This window comes from Lontra canadensis, unplaced genomic scaffold (assembly GCF_010015895.1).
Source record: "Lontra canadensis isolate GAN:19392208 unplaced genomic scaffold, GSC_riverotter_1.0 scaffold75, whole genome shotgun sequence".
NCBI classification, from domain to species: domain Eukaryota; kingdom Metazoa; phylum Chordata; class Mammalia; order Carnivora; family Mustelidae; genus Lontra; species Lontra canadensis.
The window spans coordinates 4,454,250-4,480,518 of NW_022631069.1; the positions used below are offsets into that span (position 1 = coordinate 4,454,250).

The window sequence follows — 26,269 nt, forward strand, 5'->3', positions numbered from 1 at the left end:
TTCTCGGGGTTGAGATAGAGCCCTGCATCATACTCTCTGCTCAGAGGGGGGTCTGCTTGAGATTCTCTTTCTGCCATTTCCTCGGCCTCCCCCCACCCCTTACCACCTGCATGTGTACTCTTCCTCTCTCTCCCTCTCTCTCTCAAATAAATCTTTTTAAAAAATACTGGTGCTTGGGTCTCCTCCCTCCAGATACTGATTAAATTGGTGATGGGATAAGAGATGTTTTTAAAATATCAGTTTTTAAAAGCTCTGTGGGTAATTCTCATGTGCAGCCAAGCTTGTAGACACTTGAGAATTGATGCTCAAAATGCAGACCCCAGAGCAGCAAGCAAAGCATCACCTGGATGCTTGTTACATTTAAATGGGATTCTCCAAGTGATTCCTAGGTGGGTTAAAGTTTACCAAGCACAGCAGTGGTCTCTTGGGCTAGAGAAATTTTCCAGATGACCAGAATCGTGTTCCAACTGGTTGATCTTTGGTCTTTTGACATACCTCTGGTTTGAACTGATGCCATAATTTGGTTCTAGGGTTGTAGGGGTTCAGGTCTGTCCTAGGACTCAAGCCCCAGTATTCGCCACCGTCCCCTCTCAGAGCCAGGGACTAACATTTTGGACCTCCTTAAAAGGGGATATTTGGGCCATGGGAGTCTTACCCTACTTGAGAGGTTTCCAGTGGAATTATGGGTTTTTCTGAAGCCAGATCAGAGGGTAAGCTTTGGACAGGGTACAGGATGTACCTTCAGAAAAGAAAAAAATCATCTATTTGGTTGCCATGTCACATTGTCCTTTCCACAAAGAAATGGCAAATCGGAGAACCCTGGAGAATATGGGATACTAACGGGTTTGTATGTATGGGTGTTAAAGTGTTTGACAGGAAACTATGGGAAATCTGCTAAGAGCAATCTAGTAAGTGTTCTATAATGTGAAATGGCCCTGTGATCACCCAAAGAGAAATATTCATTCCTTTATCCATCACATGTTTATACCTGCTTCCTTACAAGATGCGGGGGAGGGGTGCCTGGGAGACTCAGGCAGGGTCAGTTAAGCAGCTGCCTCTTGGTTTCAGCTCTGGTCGTGATCTCAGGGTCCTGGGATCAGGCCCTGGGTCGGGCTCCAAGCTCAGAGGGGAGTCTGTTTGAAGATTCTCTCTCTCCCTCTCTCTCTGTCCCCCCCTCAAATAAATAAATAAATCTTTTTAAAAGTCTTAAAAAAATACAGATGATGTGGCTCCCTATAGCTAAAGAGATGTTCTTTTATTAATGCTAAGAACTCACTTCCTTTAGTTCTTTGCTTTAAAAGGCACTTTATAAAAGAAGTTATTTCCCTGACCTCCTACATAGCTCAGTCTCTGAGCACTCCTTTTAACCTCTCTTCCCTACTCTTTCTCCATAGCACTAGGCTGACACATTGCCCACTATTTGACACCCTCACAGAATGTAAAATCCACACAGGCAAGAGCAAAATATTCCCTCCATTGCCATATGTCAGCACCTACATCAGTGTCTGGCTCATGGTGGGCACTCAGTGGTATTTGTTGAGTGAATGTTAAATGAACAGAAGAGAAGAAAGAGAAGGGAGATAGCACTTACTATGAAGTTACCATAAACCGTACCCAATATGGGTGCTTTATGTATATTATTTTACTTAATTCTTACAGCATTTTTTCCACAATGCATGCAAAGAAATTATCCCGAAAGTTAAGAGGAGAAATTGCCCAAAGTCACAAAGCTATAAAATGGTAGATCGGGATTTGAACTCATATCTGTTTGGTTCCAAATGACATGTTCCTTCCATGACACCAAGGAACAGCTGAGAGGGATTGCTTTGTGTTTATAAGCAGTGCCAGCTTAGACAGGAACAAGTGTCTTTAGTTTGTATTCTGGATTTTCACCCACACTTGAGCAACATTTAATTGTACAGTTGGACTAGGTTGAACTGAAATGAACAGTGTGAGCAAATGGGCTAATGCTTCACGCCTACTTGGGATTTAATAAAAATCCAGCAAACACTGGATGGATGGGTGGATGGAAGAGGGAAGGAAAGGCAAGCAATGGTAAATCTATTGCATATACAGAAAATATATTTCTCCTTGATCTCTCTTTTAAAGTTAAATTAATTAAAAGAAGCATTGAGTGGAAAAGTATAAAATTAGATTGACTCTGTCATATCCAGGAACGTTTTTGTCATCCTTGCTTAATCCCACTGAAAAATGGGTAAAACTGATTTTTTTTTTTTTAAACCACAGGACACTCAGTCCCAAGTATATATCCAGCATGGGCAGAAACCTCTAGGCTCTGCAAGGCTGACCCTGCCTTCAGACCTATTTAGCACTGGCAAATGTCCCTATGATTGCATTTCTAAACCCCAAGAGAGGAAGGCAAAATGAAGTTGCGGGAGTCAAGTAAATCTACAGATGGAATGATGTGGGAACTATGGGCAGAGAATAGCAACGCACACAGGATTCAGGTATTTCTTCCAACTGTTCACTGCCCAAAAATGGCATCCTCCAAACTTGCACCTGCTGCCCTCTGTAAAATCAGATGAGGTCAGGCTTATTTTGGTTTGGCTGTGGGAACGAATCCTCCCCTAGAACCAGTGCTCTCTCAGACAATGTATACCCATGCCCGCTCTGAAATTGCAGATCTCCTTAGAGCCCAAGTGCCTCCCAAACATTTGATGAGAGTATACTGTGCACTTCCCAGGGGCAGATGGTGAAAGAGAGAAGTGCTATTAGAAGATCATGGCTTGAATTGATGGAAGGAGATCAGTTCTCCTTCCACTTAGAGAATTAATAGAGATTTTACAAGATGAAAAACACACTGTTGACTCAGAAGTTTTTAGACCATTGGAACTTTCTTTTCTCAGTCCAATACTTGATTCCAAACAGGATGTCTGGCCATGATATCCCTTAGGTAGACCTTCTACCAATGTTATACATTTTTTAAGTGGAGACATGAGATACCATGAAAGTCACCACTATAAAACTATCGTAAGGGGCGCTGGGGTGGCTCAGTGGGTTAAAGCCTCTGCCTTTGGCTCAGGTCATGATCCCGGGGTCCTGGGATTGAGCCCTGCATCGGGCTCTCTGTTCATCGGGGAGCCTGCTTCCCTTCCTCTCTCTCTGCCTGCCTCTGCCTCTGCCTACTTGTGATCTCTGTCTGTCAAATATATAAATAAAATATTTTTAAAAAACTATCATAAGATGAAGCAGTAAGATGAAAAATTCAGGGATAAGATGTTTCACAATCACATGGTTTTTCTTTCAAAACAGCAGCCCCCTTTTTTTATAGTTTGGACACCTCTGGTTGGTCTGGAGGATTTTCATATCATTAACAGCTCGGCCTTAGCATCTAAGGTGACTTCTTCCACCAAGAAAGCCAGCCCTCCAAAGCACTGAGTCTGTACCCAAGAGCCTCGGAGGCTCCCTCTTCTAGCAACTGGATGCAGTTTTATCCAGATAAGCCGTTTCTGTTTGGACAGCCATGTGGGAAGATGGCCAGTGCGCCATCTTGCAGTGTGCTGGGCCCCGCCAGCCAAAGCCGCTTCTGAGTGCCCGCAGAGCCTGTTCCAGGAGTGTCCGCCTGCTGCCCACTGCCCCACGCCAGGCAGGCCGCTCCTCACCATCTGCTGTGTGCTGGGCAGGAGGCAGACCAGGCCAGCCACCAGGTACTCCCTCACACGCTCACCTGCCTCTACTTCACACCCACATGCACGGCCACTTTGGCTCAGGACCCCAAACGATCTGACCACACGTTCCCTATTTATTTATGAAGGAAATGAGAGTATCTCCTGTATTCACAGGAAAAGGTGAACAGGACACATAAACAGCAGCCCTCAATATTGCCCCACAAAGAAGCACACGCTTTGGGGGCACCTGGGGGGCTCAGTTGGTTGGGCATCTGCCTTCAGCTAGGGTCATGGTCCCAGGGTCCTGGGATCAAGCCCCATGTTGGACTCCTTGCTCAGCAGGAAGCCTGCTTCTCCCTCTCCCTCTGCTGCTCCTGCTGCTTGTGCGCACTGTTTCTCTGTCAAATGAATAAATCATCTCTGAAAATGGAGCCACAGTGTCAGGTTGGAACCCAGCTATGGTAATTAAGTGCTGTGTGGCCTTGGGCAAGTTGGTTGACCTTTCTACACCTCCATTTCCTCAACTACAAACTTCTGCTTTCTGTGGATTTTGGGAAGATCCAATAAGATAATCTGTGTAAGGGACTGGAGCAGTATCTAGCACATAGAAAACACCCAATGGGTGCTCTTTTTCTTACTGTTACACTGCTTCTCAGCATGGTGGAAAGAACACACAGCTCTGGTTCTTGGGTCTCATCCCTGGCATTGACAAAAGACAGAGCCTAAGAACACCAGTAGAAACCAGCAACAGCTTCCCTCTTGCCCTAAAGCTCTCTCGGAGGCCACCCATTCCAGCCTCAAGAAGTCCCAATATTTACTTCTATCTCATAAAATAGCTGTTCCACTCCCTCGCCTGCCTCCTGCATGGAGCCATCACGTGCCAACGCCCAGCTATACATAGCCTGGGCCCCATCTGCAGGTGGCAGAAAGTGCCGGGAGATTACTGGGGATAAACGTCAGCTCTCCAGTTTCAAGGCAGGACACACAGTTGCTGAATGGCTTGACACGTTGCCAGATGGTATGAGGGATAATGGGTGAAAACAGGGTGCTTTTTGGCTTACAAGGAAAGAGCAGCATTGTGGCCGGGATATTTTTAAGGACCAGCCTCAGGGACGTTCACTTTGAGCAAAGATCTGTGACATTTTTTCCCCTGGCTCCTCAGTACTCCATTTTCTTCAGATTCTTGATCCTGCAGAAAGTACCCCCCAACCCCAACTCTCAGTTCCCTTTAACGGAACCTCCCCATGCCTTCCCCACCTTCCCTCTGACCATGAGATGTGGCACCAATGTAGCTTTCTTCAGTCCATCCTGGGAGGTAAGGGGTGCCATGAAGGGACTGCACTTGGAGGGTCAAACACAGGGTCCTTGATGGTCTGCATTTGCTGTCCCAAGGCCCGGGGAGCAGTCACACGGCCCTCGGAATGTGCCCCCTGGTGCGGCTGGATGACTCTTTCCTGCCTTTCATGGGCAAACTTCTTGAACCAGGGATCCACACCTGCTCTAACATGTCCTTGCCACCCACTCAAATGCTTAACTCCCAGTGCTTTGGCTTCTGGCCCAGCTCCTCTCTGAAAGGTCACCAGTGACTTACCAGTCCTGAAAGGAGAGACCTAGTGGTGGTCCCACTGTCCATGACTCCCTGCAATATTTCATCCGGCCACCTGCGCCTTCTCCCCTGCTGTGACTTTGGAGTCCCCACACTGCGTTCCCTGTCTTCTGATTCCTCCCCCAGGCCTCCATGCCTCCAGGGCACGCTCCTCTTTCTGCTCCTGCCTCCTGTGAGACGGGCCAGTCTCCCACCCTGTGGTTTTCTCACACCCTGGCCTCCCTGAAGATGCTACCTGCCCTTCCGCCCCCACTTCTCCCCCTACCTCCCTCTTTGGGACCCCTCCCCCGAGCGCCAGTTTGAAACCTCCAGCTCTTGGCAGGACTTGGATTGCCATGAACGCCACGGCATCTAAATCGAAACGGAGAACTTCGCCTCCGGGTCTGGCATGCCCCAGCTGATGTCAGTGTTTCGTTCTTCCGTTTGTTCCCTGGCTGGGGACCCTGGAACCATCTCGCCTCCTCTTTTTGTGAGGTCTCCCTCCCTTCTCTCTCCAAAGCCATGGAAGAGCTCTAGTTGGACTGATTCTACACTTGGAACATCATTTCCTACATTACCTCCATCCCCTGCCACCGCCTCAGTCTGAGACCTGTGCACTCCCAGACAACGCATCAGCCTCTCAGCTGGTCACCCTTCCTTTGCACTCTCCTTTCTGTTGGTCAGAATAGACCCTCCTCCAACTCCGGTTAGCTGTATTGTTCTCCTACCCAGATACCCCCAGTTCAGAACCCTTCATCCTCATATTCAAATCCTTTACCCTCTTTTTCTTTTTCTTTTTTTAAAGATTTTATTTATTTATTTATTTATTTGACAGACAGAGAGCACAAGTAGACAGAGAGGCAGGCAGAGAGAGAAGGAGAAGCAGGCTCTCTGCTGAGCAGAAGGCTCAATATGGGACTTGATCCCAGGACCTTGGGATCACGACCTAAGCCGAAGGCAGAGGCTTTAACCCACTGAGCCACCCAGGCACCCCTACCCTCTTTTTCTTGTATGCCTTAAATACACCACTCCATTCAGCACCCTCAGATAACCTCTCTGTTCCATACCCTCCTGTACATCTGCATCTCCAAACCTCTGCTTCTGCCATCTTGTCCTCCTGAGATGCCTTTGCTGCTGGTCTCTGCTTACCCATGTGCTGCTCGCCATTCAAGGTCTAGGGGGCCTCTCCTCTCCCAAGTAGTATCTTCTTGCATTCATTCATTTCCTTGAGAAACTAATTGTGTTTTTAGTTTACTGCAAGGTAGCAATGTGGTTCCAGTTCTTCCGATTTTTCAAGGAAAGTTGGAAATCTCAATTTCTATATGAAATTGCTTAATTTAAAAATTTTCACACCATGCTGTAAAGATGGTTCCTACCAGAGGCACATAGTCCCTTAAAATTACAATTTATAGACTACTTCATATACCATGCAGATCGCAGATCATAATATATTCAGTGTACAGAAACAAAAGAGAGTAATAATTCTTTTCAGGACAGGTTTTTGGATCTATAAAAGTAGATTTTCTTGGCAATCAGGAGTTGGATGTTCATCCTATGAATTTGGGATTTAAATGACAGGAATTTAAATTTAAATGACAGGACAAAAATATGGCAGTGTTCATCACTTCTTCATTTTACAGGTGAATTTAGTAATATAACATTTCTATCAGTTAATGTCATCAGATGACTTTAAAATCTTATTTTTATTTTATGAAAATATTCAATGAAACAAATTTATTATATATATATATTTTTTAAAATAAAGGAGGGAGAAAGGCAGAGGAGGGGCAGAGAGAAAGAGAGAATATTAAGCAGGCTCTGTGCCCAGCTTGGGCCTCTACCTCACAACCCTTGGATCATGACTTGAGCCAAAATGAAGAATCAGAGGCTTAAGTGACTGAGCCACCCAGGCCCACTTCAATGAAACAATTTTCATTGTGACGTAACTGACATACATTGTATTAGTTTTAAGTGTACAACATGATTTGATACCTATGTATATTGTGAAATGGTCCACCACAGTAACTTTACCTAACACATCCATCACCATACATAGTTACTAATTATTTTGTGATGAGAACATTTAAGATCTATCCTCTTAGCAACTTTGAGACATACAATACAGTATTATTAACTATGCCTATTATGCTGTATATTACATGCCCAGAACTTACTTTTCTTATAGCTGGAAGTTTGCACCTTTTGACCCCCTTCATTCATTTCACCCAGCCCCCACCACCTTTGGCAACCACTCATCTGTTCTCTGTATCTACGAATTCAGTTTTGTTTTTTATTTTGTTTGTTTTTAGATTCTACAATTCAAATGAGATTGTACTGAAGGCAAGGAATTAATATTTTTGAGATCCATTCTGGTCAGTTACTCAAAGGGAGAGCAGGGGGAGAAAAACAGACAAGGACACTTTGTTTACAGCTATCAAATAAGTAAGTATAGCTAAGTGATTATATAAGCCAAGGCGTCCTTTATGAATTGAGAAAGAGGTGCAAAGGAAAACTATAGTGTGCCTCAGACAAGAATACAAAGGGCACCTGATTCAGACAAGGGGTCAGGGCATGTCTTTTGAGGAGCTGACGTTTATGTGTAGACTTCCAAGATAGTTGGAGTTGGTGACAAATGGAAGAAAGAGACTTCTAGAAAGAGGGAACAACATACGTGGGAGCAGAGCACCTTCAGTGCCTTTCTGTGGGTAGAACAAGGCATTCCCTGCAGGCAACTGCAGCTGGTGCCCAGCCTAGGGCTTGGGAGCACTGCTGAACAGACACCCCATGCAAAGGCCTCCCAGGGTAGAAAAGATCTTGACAGTTTGAAGAACTGAGGAAGAGTGTATTAAGTAAGAGGTGGAGTGGCCCCAAATGAGGTTGGAGAAGCAGGCAGGCCAAACCATGAAGGGCCATGTTGGCCGTGTTAGGGATTTTAGATTTCATTCTGATTGCATGGAAGGTAAATCCACACTGCTTATCACAGCCCACTAGGCTCTGTGTGATTTGACTTCCCTGCCCATGAGCTCTCTCTCTCTCTCTCTAATTCTCCATAACCCTTGTTTTCTACCTTTTGTCTTTTTGTATCTACCAGTTAATTTTTCATTAGCTTCCTTCTTAATGAAATCACAGAGTTCTTCACACTCTGTATCTTACACCCTTTCGTTGAGCACATACTTCGATCATAGCAGGTCCTGGATGAATAGTTTTTGCTTTCTTTCCATTCCAATACATTAGGCTTTGGTTCTTTTGAATTGGCACAAGGTCCAGAATCTTATCCAGCTGTCATAATACTAAGAAAAAAAAAAAACATTTATTAAGCACTTACTGCCTGCCACACTGTGTCAACTTTACATGCATTATCTCATTAATCTTCAGCCTTGTGAAATAAATATTGTTATTGTCCATATTTTGTAGCAGAGTCCCAGCACTTGTGATCTAGTCAGGAATCCAGGTCTCTGACACCAAGCATTGTATTATTAACCACTGGGCTAAACTATTTAAAGATGGGATTCTCTCCATCCATTTTGAATGTCAGTCTTGCTGGATAAAGTATTCTTGGCTGCATGTTCTTCTCATTTAGTGCCCTGAATATATCTTGCCAGCCCTTTCTGGCTTGCCAGGTCTCTGTGGACAGGTCTGACATTATTCTGATGGGCTTTCCTCTGTAAGTAAGGAGCCTCTTTGTCCTAGCAGCTTTCAAGAGATTATACCTACAATTATGATTCCTCAATTTGACTATCAGGTGCCTTGATGTTTTACTGGAATCTATAATCTTGGGTGGAGACCGTTTGGCCTCTAGTACGTGAACGCTGGTTCCATTCGCGAGATTGGGAAAATTTTCATGAAGAACTTGTTCCACTATATCTTCTAGACTTCTTTCTTTCTCCTCCCCTTCAGGGATTCCAATAATTCTGATGTTGGAACGTTTCATGGCATCATTTATTTCCCTGATTCTGTTTTCATGGTTTCTAAGCTGTTTGTTCCAGGCTTCCTCTTAATCCTTTCTCTCTGTTTGTCCTCCAGATCACTAATTCTATCTTCTGTCTCAGTTACCCTAGCTTTGAGAGAATTTAGATTAGATTGGAACTCATTGAGAGCATTGTAAACCTCATCCCTGGTAGCTTTTAGCTCTGCCCTAACATTGTGAACATCCTGTCTGGTCGCTTTCAGCTTGGCCCTAATCAATTCCGTTTGGTCATCCATGGCTTTCTCCAACCTAGCTATTGCCTGGATAATTGTTAGCCTGAATTCTCTTTCTGACATATTGTCTATGTTGATAGCCGGCAAGGCTTAAAAGACTATGCAACCACCAAGCCAACACTGCAGGAAATATTAAGGGGGGTTCTATAAAAGAGGAAAAATCCTAAGAATAGCATTGAACAGAAATATAGAGACAATCTACAGAAAGAAAGACTTCAAAGGTAACATGACATCAATAAAAACGCATCTATCAATAATCACTCTCAATGTGAATGGCCTAAATGCGCCCATAAAAGGCACAGGGTTGCAGATTGGATAAAACGACAGGACCCATCCATATGTTGTCTACAAGAGACCCATTTTGAACCTAAAGATACACCCAGACTGAAAGTGAAGGGATGGAGAAGCATCTTTCATGCCAATGGGCCTCAAAAGAAGGCTGGGGTAGCGATTCTCATATCAGATAAATTAGATTTTAAACTAAAGACTGTAGTCAGAGATACAGAAGGACACTACATAATTCTTAAAGGGACTATCGACCAAGATGATCTAACAATTGTAAATATCTATGCCCCCAATATGGGAGCAGCCAATTACATAAGAAAACTGTTAATCAAGATAAAGAGTCATATTGATATGAATACATTAATAGTAGGAGATCTTAAGATGCCTCTCTCAGAAATAGATCATTGAAGCAGAAAATCAATAAAGAAACAAGAGCATTGAATGACACATTGGACCAGATGGAACTCATAGATATATACAGAACATTCCACCCTAAAACAACAGAATACTCATTCTTCTCAAGTGCACATGGAACCTTCTCAAGAATAGACCACATACTGGGTCACAAATCAGGACTCAACCAATACCAAAAGACTGAGATTATTCCCTGCATATTCTCAGATCACAATGCTTTGAAACTGAAGCTCAATCACAAGGAAAAGTTCAGAAGGAACTCAAACACCTGGAAGCTAAAGACCACCTTGCTTACGAATGCTTGGATCAACCAGGAGATCAAAGAAGAACTGAAACAATTCATGGAAACCAATGAGAATGAAGACACTTCGGTCCAAAACCTATGGGATACAGACAGCAAAGGCGGTCCTAAAGAGGAAATACATAGCCATCCAAGCCTCCCTAAAAAAAATTGAAAAATCCAGAACACAGCAGCTGTCTCTACACCTTAAAGAACTGGAGAATCAACAACAAACCAAACCAACTCCACACATAAGAAGGAAATAAAGATGGGATGCATTTATTCATTTAAAGATGAGATCTACTTTGATTCCATCATTGCAGAGATAACAATGGTGTGATAAGTACCTATATGATGTAATATAAAGAGAGAAAGAAAGGGTATACTATGGATATCTACTTATTTACACTGACTTATGCAAATAACCTAGTATTACTTTTGTTTGTTTGTTTGTTTGTAAAGTTAGTTTGTAGTCAAAATAATCATCTGGGGTCAAAGCAAATCCTAATGTTTCTGGGAAGAACGGGCATTGCACCAAACCCAAGGCTGTGTGTACCAATCCCATTGTGTGTGACAACCCCATTCTCTAGGAAAGACAATAGATAAGACCATCTGAGAAGTAACAAACCAATCAAATAAAACCAGTGGGGAAAAGATTATAAGTCAACAGGGGAAAACTGTAATCAGATCAGAAAAGAATATTCCAGTTTTCTGAGAATTCAGGAGACATGTTGACTCTGTTTTTTCTCTCTGACTCATATTTGTAACTCTTAATCACTATAATTAGTGACACTCGCCTCTTCCCATTTTGATTCAAAATCCCTTGAACTTAGAAAGCGCTTGGGCCAGTCCATCCATTCATCAAAGTATGCTGAGTCTCTAAGCTGCTACACGAGAGACCAGAGGCACAAAATGGGGTCCTGGTGTCCTTAGGGAGGAAAGATTGACAATGCAGAAGAGGCTTATACATGACTCTAATGACCGCAAAGTCAATGTCAGAGTGTCATGCCCCTGCCATGGGCTTTGGAATTCACAGAAAGGAGGCTGGAGTGAAAGATGAGCCTAGAGCTGGCTTTACAACCATGGGTGCCAAGGCTGGCAGCAACTGAGAGAGCACAGTGAGACTGGGCTGCAGGAGAGTGGAGAAAGGAATATATGAGCTGGAGATTTAAGATCAGAGCAAAGGCGGAGACAAAATGGGAGCCAAGTTGGAGAGTCTGGCTGTCCCCATCAGCTCGGTAGGGATTCTTGGTCCTGGGGGGCCTGGGTCATGTCAGGACTCAGCCCAGGAGGGCCCAGTCTTTCACCACAGAACTTCTCCCCTAATCCAGCCTCACTGCTTTCTCTTGGGTTGCCGCCAGCCCTGGCCACCCTTGGCTCAGCCCATGGGGGTGATTGCTGGGACTGACGGGAGTGATGACAGGGCTCAAGTGGGCAGGCTTTGGGCCTAATCAGGTTGGGGGGGGGGCGGAGTGATGGGACACTGCAGGGACTGCACCTAAGATTGCCAAGGAGGAGGTACACAGGTCTCAGCTAACATGGGTTTCTGGCCCATCTGTGACTCCAAACTCTGTTCGTCATCTGTTTTTAGGATAGTGGCTGATTATGCTTAGTTAAACAAGAAACCCAAGAAACAGGACTGAGCTTGTTTGAGACAGCACCTCTCACTCATATGGGTTCAAAAGTCACATAGAAACACGGATAAGGTGATAGATGCCATGCTTTCCATGCCTAGGGGAGGCATACATTTGCAGTGACCTAATGCCCAACAAAACATGGTGGTGTATGCCTAGGAGAGGTCAGGGGTAAACTTCTGTTCAATTTTCAGAGTTCATCACTTATATTCTTACTGTAATTAGCATTTCTCTCCTGTGCCAAAGGCAGAGGGGTCAACAGAGCCAAGCAGGGGTCTGAGGATCACAGTTGAAAAACATGATACCGTATCACTTTTGGATGAATGGACAATCTTTTATAGCAGTGATTTCCAGAGTGTGGTGTGTGGCCTGAGATCTGCTGTGTCAGAATCAATGGGTGCGGCAGTGCGGCTTACAAAAACATACATTTCTGAACCCCACCCCAGCTCTGTTCTCTACTTTCTGGTGTGGAGGCCCAGGAAGCCCCATTTTAGCCAGTGATTTAAATGCATACTGCCACTTAGGAACCACTGCTAGAGGCTCATGCTCCAGAAGTAGGGAAACTTACTAATATCACAAAGCCATTAGGTCTCACCATCATTATTTTTGAATGATAGACAAGGGAACATTTACATCAACATTTTGATAGCACTAAATAGGGCAGAGTGGCTTGTATGTCTACATTTCAGAAATGACCTTGTCTAATAAGTTGAAGGCCATAGACAAAAGCCAAGTGACTTTGCAGAAAGATGGGCCTGTTTAAGCATTGCAGGAGAGCTCAGATGAGTCATCACATAAACACTGATGATGATGTCTTTCATCCTAAGCCTTCCCTAGTCTTGTCAAAATCCAAGAAAGGAGAGAAAACTGCCTGAGGGGCAGGTGGTGCCATTTGTTGCCTGCCCCTCCACCCCTGGTCACCAAGGGCACTCCACAGAGCAGCTTCTGAGCTGTGACCAATATGCTTAGCCTTAAAGGAACAGAAATGGTTAGGAGCAGAGAGAAAGAAAGAGAATGAGGAGTATGTGAGAAGGTTAAGAAGGGAAGAATGAATAGGCAAAGAAGGTCCTCAAAGAAGTTATAACAAGGAAGGAAATCCAAGGGAGAAGCCACAGATGCCGGCAACAGTGAAGGGAGACATGAAGAGAAAATGAGAGAAGCAACCACAGAAGAGGAAGCCGATATATTTATAGCACAGACTGTAGAGCCAAATAGATCCAGGGTCACTCCACCAAGAAAACAAGAAATCTTAAAGTTATGTGCACCAAAGAACAAAATAGCAAAATGTGTGCAACAAACACTGATAGAACTGAAAGGAAAAGTAGACAAATTCCTAAGAATGAGAACAAGGCATGGATGTCCACTTTTAACTACTTTTATTCAATATAATGTTGGAAGTTCTTGTTGGTGCAGTAAGTGAACACAAAAAAATGAAAGGCATACAGATTGGGGTAAAAATTGTCCATATTTGTAAATGACACAATTGTCTACATAGAAAACCCAAAGGAATCTGCAAAAGCAAAACAAAAACCTCTTAGAATAATAGTTTAGCAGGGTTGCAAGATGCAAGATAAACATACATAAACCAATTCTATATCTATTTACTGGCCATAAACATACGGACATCAAAATTTAAAATATGATACTATTAAAAAATCACTCAAAACATTTAAATAGTTAGGTATAAACCCAACAAAACATGCATAAGACTTGTATGCTAAAAACTACATACTCCTGGTGAGAGAAGTCAAAGATCATCTAACTAAATGGAGAGGCATACCATGTTCATGAGCTGGAAGACAATAGAGTATATATGTCAGTTCTCCCCAAGTTAACATGCAGATTTAAAGATTCAATGCAATTCCTGTGAAGATCCTAGAAACATTTTTTGTAATTATAGACAAAATTATTCTAAATTTTATATGGAAATGCAAAGAAACTAAACTAGCTAAAGCAACTTTGAAAAAGAAGAATCGTGTGGGGGTGCCTGACTGGCTCAGTCAGGGAAACATGCAACTTTTGATCTTGGGATTGTGAGTTTGAGACCCATGTTGGGTGTAGACGTTACATAAAAATAAAATCTTAAAAAAAAAAAAAAAGAATCGTCTGGGAAGAGGCAGTCTACTCACCTTCGAGGTCTATTTTATAGCTACTGCTATCAAGACCATGTGATATTGGCAGACAGAAGAGAGAAAGCAGCAATAGAGCCATATAATTATGTCAACTGATACGCACAAAGGTGCAAAAGCAATTCAATGGAGGAGAGATGGACTTTTTAACAATAGTGCTGAACAGAAAAAAAAAAAGAACTTCAACATAAATCTCACACTTTACCTAAATATAGCTCAAAATGGATCATGAAATTAAAAGTAAAATTAAAAATATACAAATTTTAGAAAAAGAGGGGCACCTGGGTGGCTCAGTTGGTTAAGCATCCAATTTTTTTTTAAAGATTTTATTTATTCTTTGGAGAGAGAGAGAAAGAGAGCACAAGCAAGGGGGAGAGGCAGAAGCAGAGGGAGAAGCAGATTTCCTACTGAGCTGGGAGGCTGACATGGGGCTCAATCCTAGGACCTAGAGATCACGACCTGAGCCGAAGGCAGCCATTTAATCATCCGAGCCACCCACACACCCTCTAAGCATCATGTTCTTGATTTCAGCTCAGGTCATGATCTCAGGGTCTTGGGATGGAGCCCTGTATCAGACTCCCTGCTCAGTGGGGAGTCTGCTACAGGATTCTCTCTCTCCCTTTACCCCTCCCTCTGCTTGCTCTCTCTCTCTCTCTCTCTCTCAAGTAAATAAATAATTTTTCACAAAAATTTTTTAGAGAAAGAATTAGGAGAAAATTTCAGGATACAGGGCTAAACAATGAGTTCTCAGACTTAACACCAAAGGCCCAACATATAAATGGAGAAACTGATAAATTGGACTTCATCAAAATTAACAACTTTTCTTCTGTGAAAGATCCTATTAACAGGATAAAAATGATAAGCTATGGAGTGGGAGAAATATTCATAAACCACATCTCTGACAAAGAGCTAAAATTTAAAAGCTCTCAAAATTCAACAATCAAAAAGCAACCCATTTAATGAATAGGCAAAGACCTGAACAAGAATTTCATGGAAAAGAAGACATAGATGTCAAATAAGTACATGAAAAAATGTTCGGCCTCATTAGACATTAGGGAAATACAAATTAAAACATAATGAAATGTCACTACATATCTGTTAAAATGGCTAAAATTAAAAATAATGACAACCCCAAATGCTCGCAAACATGTAGAAGAACTAGATCAATCATCACTACGTTGCTGGTGGGAATGTACAGCTACTTGGTTAGACAGTTTGGCAGTTTCCTTAAACGCTAAACATGCAATTACTATACTCAGCAATCACGTTCCTGAACATGTTTCCTAGAGTAATTAAAACCAACCTTCACAAAAAACTTGTGCATTAATGGTTGTAGCAGCTTTCTTCATGATAGCCAAAAACTTTAAACAACCCAGATGTCCTTCAAGGATGACTAATTGACCAAACCGTAGTACCTCCATACCATGGAGCAATTTAAAAAATAAATGGCCTTTTGATATACACAAAAATCTCAATGACTCTCCAGAGAAATATGGTGGTTAAAGAAGATAATCCGAAAAGGTTACATACTACATGATTCAACTTATATAACATTCTTGAAGTGAAAAGTTTATAGAAATCTTTTAGGAAGGGGATGAGGGCAGGAACAAGCAGATAGGACTATAAAGGGGTAACATGAGGGGTCCTTGTGGTTACAGAAATATTCTGTACCTTGACCATATCAATGTCAAAGTCTAGTTTGCAATATTGTATGGCAGTCTTGCAAGATGTTACTTTGGGGAAAACCAAGATGTACAAGGGATCTCTGTATTATTTCTTAGAATTGCACAGTAATTTACAATTACCTTTTTAAAAAAGTTTAAAGAAAAGTGATATTAATATTTTGTGATCTCTCTGGTAGCTCCTCCACTGTTTCTATTTAAGCCCCCATTCGCCAAATGGCAGGACTTAGACCTCAGTCTGTCAGGGCCTCCCTGCTTCCTTAGAACTGAGTTTCAGGGAGGTTAACATAATGCCAGTCTCGCGCTTGACATCATCATCTGTTCTGGTGTCTACCCAGAGTAGCTTCCAGCCATCTGTCCCCCTAGGACACTGTTGCATGCTCTTCCCTGTTGTGGCTGATGGTTCTGTTCCACTGGTTCTTCCGCTCTGTGGGCCGCAGGAACACTTCAGGGGCCATCTTGGATCTATCGGCCTGACACACCCAGTGCACATTCCTACTCCACAAGCCCAGGGGTTGAGGGAGCTCAAGAACTGTACTTGGGTATTGCGGACACCAGTCTCCTTTGTTTTCCTCAGCTTTTCTGGTGTTCCTCAGTTTTTTCAAGACCGAGAGGGAGGATTTAGATGGGGCACGGTTAAGTGACCACACAGGGCACATTGTGAACTCTCGTGCCGCCACCTGACTCCAGGTTCAAATGGTGGCTAGCAAGGGACTCTGAGCCTCTTGTCATGTATCCATGGTCATCCAAGTATTCTTGGCTTCCTGTTTGAGTCCTACCTCCTCAATTCAAAGTTTATCCACCCTGAGGGTTGAGGAGGGTATGGGACAGTGGATATAGTCTTCCAAATCCTATATCTTAGGATTCTCACATTTTTTTCTCTCTTTGGTTCTCAGCCTTCTGCTAAACCATCCTTCTGCTGAGGGGATAGCATGGAATCCCTTTATGCTGTTTGAATTGGTCAGATTAGCAGGACATATGGAGGAAAATCCTCTTGTTATTACGTCATAATATTATCCCATGATGTTTTCTGCCATCTTTCTGCCCTCGGTCTGCTCACCCTCTGGCTTGTCTTCTCCTTCAGCTTGTGGCCCAGGTCCTGGAACATAAAGATATAGGCTTTGTGACAGTGGATGCCAAGAAAGAAGCCAAGCTTGCCAAGAAACTGGGTAAGTGGGACTTTCTGAGGTATACCAGGAAGAAATGAATGTGTCTTGCAAAAAAAAAAGAGCACAGTTTCATTTCTTTGTGCATGATAGCTAGACTATTTTTAAGCAAATATTAAATGATTCTGCACACCTCATTCTTGGGATGGGGAAGAGTTTCATGAAAGCAGTATTGGCCTGAATTGAATGATTTTACATGAATGATCTAATGTAGCTTTGCATCATCATAGAAACTGACGCAAAAGAGGCAAACCTTTCTTTTTGGCTCCTAGAGGGGGTTAAAAGCCTAGCCTCTTTATGTCACTGCCATGGTGATCTCTCTGGGGAAGAGAAAAATCTCTTCTCCCGTCACTATTATTTCCTTACCTCATGAATGAAGCAGCCAACACAAGATAGCAGTAATAGTAGTGACTCTGGGGTCACAGTGGTTCTACGTGTAAAGCTAAACCTCAACTGGGCATAATTGCTGAGGGCGAGAGGGAGCATTTAGATGAGGCACGGCGATGTGACCGCACAGTGCATGTTGGGATATCTTGTGTCCATGTGTCTTGCTTAAGTCCAAGTGCACTTTAAGAATCTCACACCCCTAATGCCAAGAGAGAAAGAATATGGGGAGTTCCTCTGCTTGCTGAACACCCACACACGGGTACTGCCCATTTTGCCTTTTCTGCATGACCAGTGAAGAACGGCTATTTAGAAATAGCAGGAGGTTATAAAACAGGACCTTTGACGAAAGGTTAATTGGATTTGGAGTAGTAAACACAGTGGGGGAGAAAAGATTAGTAGTGGCGTCAGGTACATGGAAGTTCATTATCTGAGGGCATTACAAACAATTGTCCTTTATTATATTTTCAAGAAGACCAGCTTTTTTTTTTAAGATTTAAATTTTTTGCGACTGTATTTAGGTTAGATATAAATAAAAAGTCATGACTATAAAATGATAATGAATTATTAAGAATGTCTGGGGTATTGTTTTCCCTGGAGACAAATAAAGGAATATGTTTTCCCTTTGAACAGGAGAACTAAGTGTGTTAACTCTTTCCCCAGTCAAAAGCCATTCAATGCCATGTTTCTCTTCCTCCAGAATTTATTGATTCCCTAGTTTTCTTTCCTGTTGTTTTCATGGGAAGCTTAATTTGGGAGAACTTCCAGTAAATTTAGTTAGAGGAAAGCACTAGTATTCCAGTGATCTAAAAATTTAGCCAGGGGACAAGCTGGGTGAGCTTTCATAAGAATGGACCAAAGGATATTCTCCCAGTGGATGGAGCTTGAAAAATCGACATGATCTTTTCCTGAAAAGCTCACCCTGGAGGAACTGGGGGAGGTTCTTTTGAACCAAATAGTTCTCAGAGTTTGTAGGAGAGTTGTATTTTGTGAAGCTGCTCCTTCATCTTCTCTTCTCTTCCATTTGCCTGAGTTTTGTCTCCATCAGGCTATGCCTGAACTACTACAAAAGCCTCCTCACTGACCTCACTTAGAGCAAAATCTGACATCGGGATATCAGCTGATGTTCCCAAGGTACCCTTCATGATCGGTCATTGTTGGCCTCAAGGATACCTGGTACAGCGGTCCTTTGGGTTTACAAATGGTGCTCCAGGGTGTGCCCTGGGCTCTTCAGACACGCTCTGGGTGGGATACAGCAGGTGGTGGGCCAGCCTCCTTTTCCCTAGAGATTCTGCAGGACAGTTCAATTGGAGAAAGAATTCTCCAGCTAATAGAGAGCTTGGAAAAAATTAATCTAAGGATTCAAGGATGCCATGCAGTTGAACTAAATGCCAGCCTCGGTTATTTAATATTCCTGGGGAAACAGTTTTCCAGCAAACATTTGTTAAAGCACACAGTATTACGCCAGGAGCAATGGAGGGTAGAAAAGATGCAGAACCTTTCCTTGTGGCATTATCAGCTAACTGGGAAAAAGAAGATGTGCAGAATTCAGCGATGATAGAAAAGTAAACTTTTCATTCTGGCCACAGACATTTTTGGGGTCCCTGATGTGTCCAGGCTCTGTGCAAGATCCTGGGGTGCTGAGGGGACCTTGGTTCTGCCTTTGGAGAGTTTTCTGTTCCGGTGAGTACTGTAAATGGAGCCAAGAGAAGAACAATAGTGGCAAGAGGGTGGCCTTCTTGGGAAAAATGAGTCCAAAGTGGAGACCCGAAGGAACTGACCAGGATTGGGGTGCGGGGGGCAAGGGTAGAAGTCACTCCAAATTTGGGGAACCAGGAGAATATCTGTGATTTTTCCTTTACACACCCTCTCACATCAGCACAAGGGCAAGAAGCAAGGAAGATGCACGGGGATTAAGAGGGCAGGTCTACCCAGGAGAGAATGTGAAGGGTAGAATTGGTGCTAGGTTGTGGAGGGACTGGAATCTGGAATGCCTGGGTAAGAAGTCAAGTGGGCAGGGGGCAATAAAACCTTTGGTAGGGAGAATAGGGTTGGCAAAATTTTTGGAAAATTAAAGCAGTGGTAGGGCAGAGAATAGATTTTTCTTTCAAACTGAAGTCCTGGTAGAGCTGCTGGTTCTTAACGATTTCAGTTTAAACATGTGCTTTGGGTGCCCTTTACAGGGGTGTTTTCAAGGAACTGATCCTAAGTTGAATGCCGGCCCCACTGATCCTGACCTCACTATCACCCAGGGATCCTGAGCCAGACGTCAGCCCACAGGATGGCTCTTCTTGCATCGGAATGACCTTGTCTTGTGGACTCTTTGTTTCTTCCAGGTTTTGATGAAGAAGGAAGCCTGTATGTTCTTAAGGGTGATCGTACGATTGAGTTTGATGGAGAGTTTGCTGCTGACGTCCTGGTGGAATTTCTTCTGGATGTAAGCATTTATGCACAGTGGTCCTGCCTGGGGCTCTTTGGGTTCAAATATAAAGGAAAGTGAAATCCCAAAGTAAGAACCAAGAAGCTGGATAATCTGTCCTGGTCTAAGACTGATTCCTCGGGCTTCACAAAAAACTAAGGAGGACTTACTTCGCAGTGCTATTTTTCTTCTGGTGGGAAGCTGGTCCTTAAGTTACCTCAGAAATTGTTTTATTAGGGGTCACTAATCGGGACTGTGTTGTAGTAACACATTAAGTTTCTTAGCAATTCGACATCACCATCTCCTGAAATCCCCTTGGCTTTGTTCTAGGGCTTCTGAAGAAGAGCTGGGGAGAGTGGGAAGGAGAGGTGGATAATCACCCAAAGATGAAGTAATAATCAGCTGAGTTACCGTCAGAGCAGGATAAAGAGCAGGGCTAACGAGCCTCCCAATATCACAGTCCCTCTCAGCCCTGGGGGTACAACACTCTCAGAGCCATCTGCTCAGTCACATAGAGGAACAACACTATAAAAATATGTTATCCATAAATAAACTCATACTTTCCATAATAGCCATGAAGCTGAATGCTTTTGAACAGATTCCTGTGCTGGTAAATGATATCCATACAGATGATTCCTTGTCTACCAGCTAACACACGGTGGCCTGGTGCCTTTTCCTCATGGTCTCAAAAACCCAGAGAGAGTGAGTCAGAAGTGAGTGGAAAGCCACCTCCTGCAAAAAAAAAAAAACAAAAAAAAAAAACAAAAAAACAAAAAAAAACACCCATAGACTCTGCCTGGCTCTCTCCTGGACCCATCCCTGCAAGACCTAAAAAAAAGTGAGGGAGGCAACAGAAAATTCTGGGCCAATCTCTATCAGCTAAGTGGAGGCTTTTAGATGCACATGACAGAGCTCATGCCCAACTACACAAAAAGCACAAATGGAACAGCAGAGGGAGGGCAGATTTTAGACTGACTGATAAATCAGAGATCATGCTCTCTTCAGTGTGTTGGCTTTGTCCTCAAGCTGACTCTTTTCTAGTTGCTTGTAAGACAACCAGTGATTGGAGCTGATATGTCACATCTCCTCATTCATATCCAATGAGTGGTGCGGGCTAGGGGAGAGGACCTGGCTTCCACTGTTCTCCTGGAAGGAAAGGAGAATTTCCCCAAAGCTCTCAGCAAATCTACCCGAAGAATCACTGGCCAGAGTTGGGTCACATGCCATTCAGAAATTGATAATGGAGAAGAGAAATAGAATTGTCTAGTGTCAGCCTACCCCTTGAGTTAAGCTGATTCCTCAGAAGGCACTGTTGCTGTGTGCTCTGGAGGAGGATGGGGTCCACAGCTCCCTGCCAAAGCGTCCTACGCGTATGCCTGATGTCCCCACTGAGGAGGGAACATTTTTCTCACTGAACATATCTTCTGTACATGTGTGTGGCATTCCAGCTAATTGAAGACCCTGTGGAGATCATCAACAGCAAGCTGGAGGTCCAAGCCTTCGAACGCATTGAGGACCAGATCAAACTCATTGGCTTTTTCAAGAGTGAGGACTCGGAGTGTAAGTTTTCTGAGCCCCACCTGTGAGTCTAAAGGCTAAATTCCCCACCAGTTATTTAGAATGCTGCCGATGAAGAGGATGGGCCATCAGCGTATCCGGTGCTGGGTGGAATAAAGGGAGAATTGTCCTCGCACCCTGTGTAATGGGACCCATCTGCAAAAAGTATGCAAAGCAGGCAGGGATGTTGAAAGAGCATAAAGGTTGGGCCATGTTCCCTGGTCTTGGGAGGAGCATGTTTTATAGAGAGAAAAGTCTTCCTTCCCCTTTTCTACTTGCCCACCTACCAGTGGGACTCTTCCCTAAAATAGGTAAAGAGTGGGCTCTCTCCCTGATGTTGGCAGTTCCTGTGGCCGCCAGTTGGAGAGCTTCTCAGTCACTTGGACAGGATTAGAGGAAAATTTGGGTGGGCAGGGCTCAGCCGCTGTCACACAATGTGGAAAATTGCTGGCCAAGCCCACAGTCGACCACCAAAGCTGCCCTCAACAGCACAGCCTCACCCCTGGGTGTAATCCCTTTGAACGTTTTGTGGTCAGGTTTTGGGTGGGCACAGGAATGCATCATAGCGTCATCACAATCCATATGGGAGTGAGAGAGCGGAGACTGGGAGTCAGGAAAAGGAGGGACCAGGCAAGCTAACTCCTGGAGTACGTCTTTTTAAACAACTTTGGCAGCAATGCCCAATGAGGTAAGACTTTTTCTGGAGCCTCAGCTGCGGCATAACCACAAAAGAGGATCTGGTAGCATTAGTACATGGGGAACATGCAAAGGAGGGCTGCTTATGATGTTTCTGGAAACTCCAAAATATTTTGAAAATTATTGGCAAAGCTGTTTCTTTGCCTGTATGCCAGCGGGCACCCTCGGCCTTCTCACCAGCAAGCCACCTACTTTCCTGCTCCTGTGACCAGACTTAGCTGCCTTCTCTTGTGCTATATAAAAGCCTGTATCTGGGGGGAAGGTGGCTATCCAGAGAAGTTTGCCCAGCCCTCCTTTGGGTGACTTCATTTCAATTTTTATGTTTCTTATAGATGCTGACTACTCTGGGGTGCCCCAGCTGCCTCCTTCTTCTTTCTCCTTAACTTCTTTCTATTTCCCTTTATCCATTTCTGTCCCCACCCTTCACTCTTTTGTCCTCTGTTTCTCTCCCCTCCATTAAGCTCAGAATAGCAGGTAAGAAGGAAAGCAAGGCACAGATTGGGATAAAGAGCACATCTTCTAGTTTCTCTCCTCCCTACTAAGACAGTGACAAAAACAACTCCATTTAATCAACACATGTCACGTACCAGGGTCTATGCCAGGAGCTCCATAGTGACACCTCACCTTCTTTCTCACTACTAGCCTGTAAGGCAGTTACCATATTATCAGTGTTTTGATAAGGAAGAAATGAAAAGAACAAAAAAGTTAAATTAGCTCACTATCACACAGCTAGTAAATAAATCCTACAGCTAAGATTTAAAACCTAGCAATCTGACTTTATATCTTGCACACTTAAAACACCATTTTGTACTTTCAAGATTTTACACACTTTTTTAGGTCATGGCACACACAAAATGTGGTGATGTTTGCCCAGCCTGTGGGGTAAACTGGAGAGGATTTGGACTTAGTAGAAAAACAAAAAAACAAAACAAAACAAAAGATTCTTTTGCTTTCTTTATATACTACTACTAATAATAATAATAGTAAAAGAAGATAATAGAAAAGTTTTCAATATTGCCTTGTATAAATCCTCCAAATAAAATATTTTTAGATTTTTTTGAATGAGAATGTTGTACTTCCTTCTAAAACTATAGCTTTTGAAACAATGACACGCAACTCCTGGTGAAGGGTTTAAACAATCTCTTCTTGATGGTCACAGTCAACAAGAGACTTTGCTTGAACAGGTGGATGGCGGCAAATGACAAGGCAATAGTTACTGCTTTTCCTCTGATTGATGAGTGGTCTTTCCTAAAGTGGAATTTAGGAAATCTGATCTCTAAATTGTCCTTCAAGGGCATGAGCATTGCTTCAGTCCTAATGGCTATTACTTTCATTTTCACCGGCAAATGTAATATTCTTTTAATTTGAATAGATTTCAAATTCAAAGTTTTCCATATTATATACTTCAAAAATAATAATGAAGCATTTCCTTAAGAATACACAGATCAAGTTCTACTAATCTTAGAGATTTTTTTCTGGAGATTTAAGTAATAAAATCACTGGCGAGCCATTTCAACTTCCTTTTTTTTTTAAGATTTTTATTTATTTGACAGACAGAGATCACAAGTAGGCAGAGAGGCAGGCAGAAGGAGAGAGAGGGGGAAGCGGGCTCCCCGCTGAGCGGAGAGCCCGATTCGGGGCTCGATCCCAGGACCCTGGGATCCCGCCCTGAGCCGAAGGCAGAGCTTTAACCCACTGAGCCACCCAGGCGCCCCTCAACTTCCTTTTTAAGGTTGAATTTTTATCTTTAAATTGACAAACTTTGTCTTTAGGAAAGTCTAAGCCCAGATCATGTTAGTAATACCGATGATGATGTTGAACATGATAAAGAATAGCAGTCATACATTCATTCCATTGATGTTAGTAGACAATATGAACATTCAAGTGTATGAAATCAAAACAAAAAAAAAACCCAAACCCTGAATATTTTATAGTATCACAAACAGAAAAACATTACTAATGACAAACTAACTTGGACTAGAGTCACAATCACACCAACTGAGAAGACCTGGTGAAGAAGCAGTTTCCCCAAGGATCTCTCCAGCTGTCATGCTTGTCGACATCTTAGTCAGAAAATATTATAGAATACAATAAGTTTACACTTTCAGATATAATATTAACTACTGTGAAATTTTGAATGGTTATAGAAAACATGCAGAAAGTTTTATCACCACAAAAAATGTATGGCTGTTACACACTGACTGAAAGCATCACGAAGTTCTATCAGACATTCACGTCTCCCTGTTTCTTCTTGCCATCCAAAAGAGCATGGGGTCCATAGGTGGGGAGTTGGGAAGGTACCCAGGGGAAGCACTCAGGAAGAATCCTGTATTTCTGCTGTAGTTTGAGGGTGACTGATCAAGGAAATTTAATGGCACAGAGACATTGGCTTTGCAAAATGATCCCAAGCTATCCTACAGAGAAATGAAAGGACAGTGGAGAACTAGAGGGCTTGAACACAGAGGTAGACTGGAATTGTTTGGGAGAAAAGTCTCCTAAGATATAGAAGATCAAATTAGAAAGGACTTGGAAGAATTGGGGGGCTACATCTTCCAAAGAAGTTGGGTATGAAATTTCACATCCAACTTGAGCACATAGCTATGGATGCTAGCGTTGAGAGAGGGTGACAGGAACTTCTGAGGGGAACTCAGCAGATAGTTAAGAATGCCAAACTGGGGGAAATCTGGAGGTGGGTAGCCAGTATCCAGTATGGAAAACCCTGAGAGATGGGAAGAAAGGTGAGGAAATGCAGTATGCACTAAGCTGGCAGTTAAAGGCTGATTGTTCAGGAGCCTATTCCAGAAGGGGAAACGGAGGGTCAGACTGGAAGAGCCAGGAAGGAGCTGGTCAGCATCAGAACAGGACATGAGGGCAGGAAAAACCTGATGTCACATGACATCAAACAGAGCAGATTAGACCAGGTACCCTAGAAGACAACCACTATTTGGGAAAGGCTAAAGGTTCAACCACAGTTTGAAGTGTCACCTTGGGGGAATTATCTTGCTCTACCCTTTTTCATCTTAAAAGGGATACAGATTGGTTCCCTAGGTGAAGAAGGGAATTCTCTGGACACAGGTGTAGGCCATCCTTTCCAGCAGGGGAGGAGTTCAAGGACGTGGGGAGAGATTCATCAGGGACAAGGGGGTGAGGGAGGGAGGATACAGATGATTCTGCTGGAGACCACTATAGTTTTAGACAGATGTAAATCGCTTAGGTGTGGCCCTAACCCTTCCACTCTCTCCCACCTTCTGTCTATTCATTCTCCAAACCTCTCACCCATCTTCTTCCCCATCCACCCAGTTCTCTACCTCAACTATCAGGCTATATGATGTATTTTCCAACTAACCAATTACCTTTATGGGGAGAAGTCTGTGTGAATGTGTATCAGTATGGATGGGCATTCTTGTAAATTTTTCAACCCCCTCTCATCTGTGTTTATTGCACTTACCTCTATTCTAGCAACCATCACATTACATTGTGGTTCTTTAAGGGTCCATACCAACTCTGGGGTGTGTGCCTTTGAGATCATTGTCTTTGTCTTACTCATGTTTGTGTTCCCTGAGCCAGTATTAATCGTGAAATGTTTTTGATTGACTTGAAAAATTCTGCATGCTCCTGGAACTCAGGCAAAAGCTTATGTCTCTAATGATTAAGAGATAGGGAACTCCACAAAATGAGAAGAGGTTAATCTTCTTAAGAATGAATCAAAGTGTCACCAACTTTCAGGATTATGGATGTTATGTAGAACCACTCCTGAGAGCATTCCCATACCCATCACCCTCACCTCTAAGGCTGAAATACCAGTGTCTTCTCCAGGTAACTGACGAGATGTGATAAGGCACAGCATGGCCACGCTCATGGGTCTCAGGCATAACATGACCAGTTTGGATTCAAGTTTGAAACCAGAGTCAAGCATAGGCTTGATTGATTTTAAATCATCTTCTCAAGGAATCAGAATAAGAATGAAAACTTAAAAAGAGGGAAAGAAAAATGAGGGTTTACCAAAAGGGGGACTTCTGCTAAGAAGTTTAAAGTACTTTCATGATGTCATTTTTGACTAAGGTTGTTTTCCATACTAAGATGGATTTCCTTCTCACCTGGTGGTCACTTATAGGAAGCTGTGCTTATACACTCATAACTAATGGTGAGTCTGAGTGGAATAACTTTTTCCTCGGGTTTAGAGTCTAATATTCTCTTTTCTCCCTTTCT

At 43.1% G+C, this 26,269-nt stretch overlaps 1 protein-coding gene across 1 annotated transcript in view; it reads left to right on the forward strand.

Annotated features, from left to right (window-relative positions):
- Positions 1–26,269, forward strand: part of CASQ2 (calsequestrin 2) — a 62,693-nt gene that overhangs the window by 8,159 nt on the left and 28,265 nt on the right. Inside the window, exons 2-4 of the mRNA XM_032881357.1 lie at positions 16,923–17,007; positions 19,725–19,825; positions 21,256–21,367. Coding sequence (XP_032737248.1) covers positions 16,923–17,007; positions 19,725–19,825; positions 21,256–21,367 — 298 coding nt within the window. The remainder of the gene's footprint in view (positions 1–16,922; positions 17,008–19,724; positions 19,826–21,255; positions 21,368–26,269) is intronic.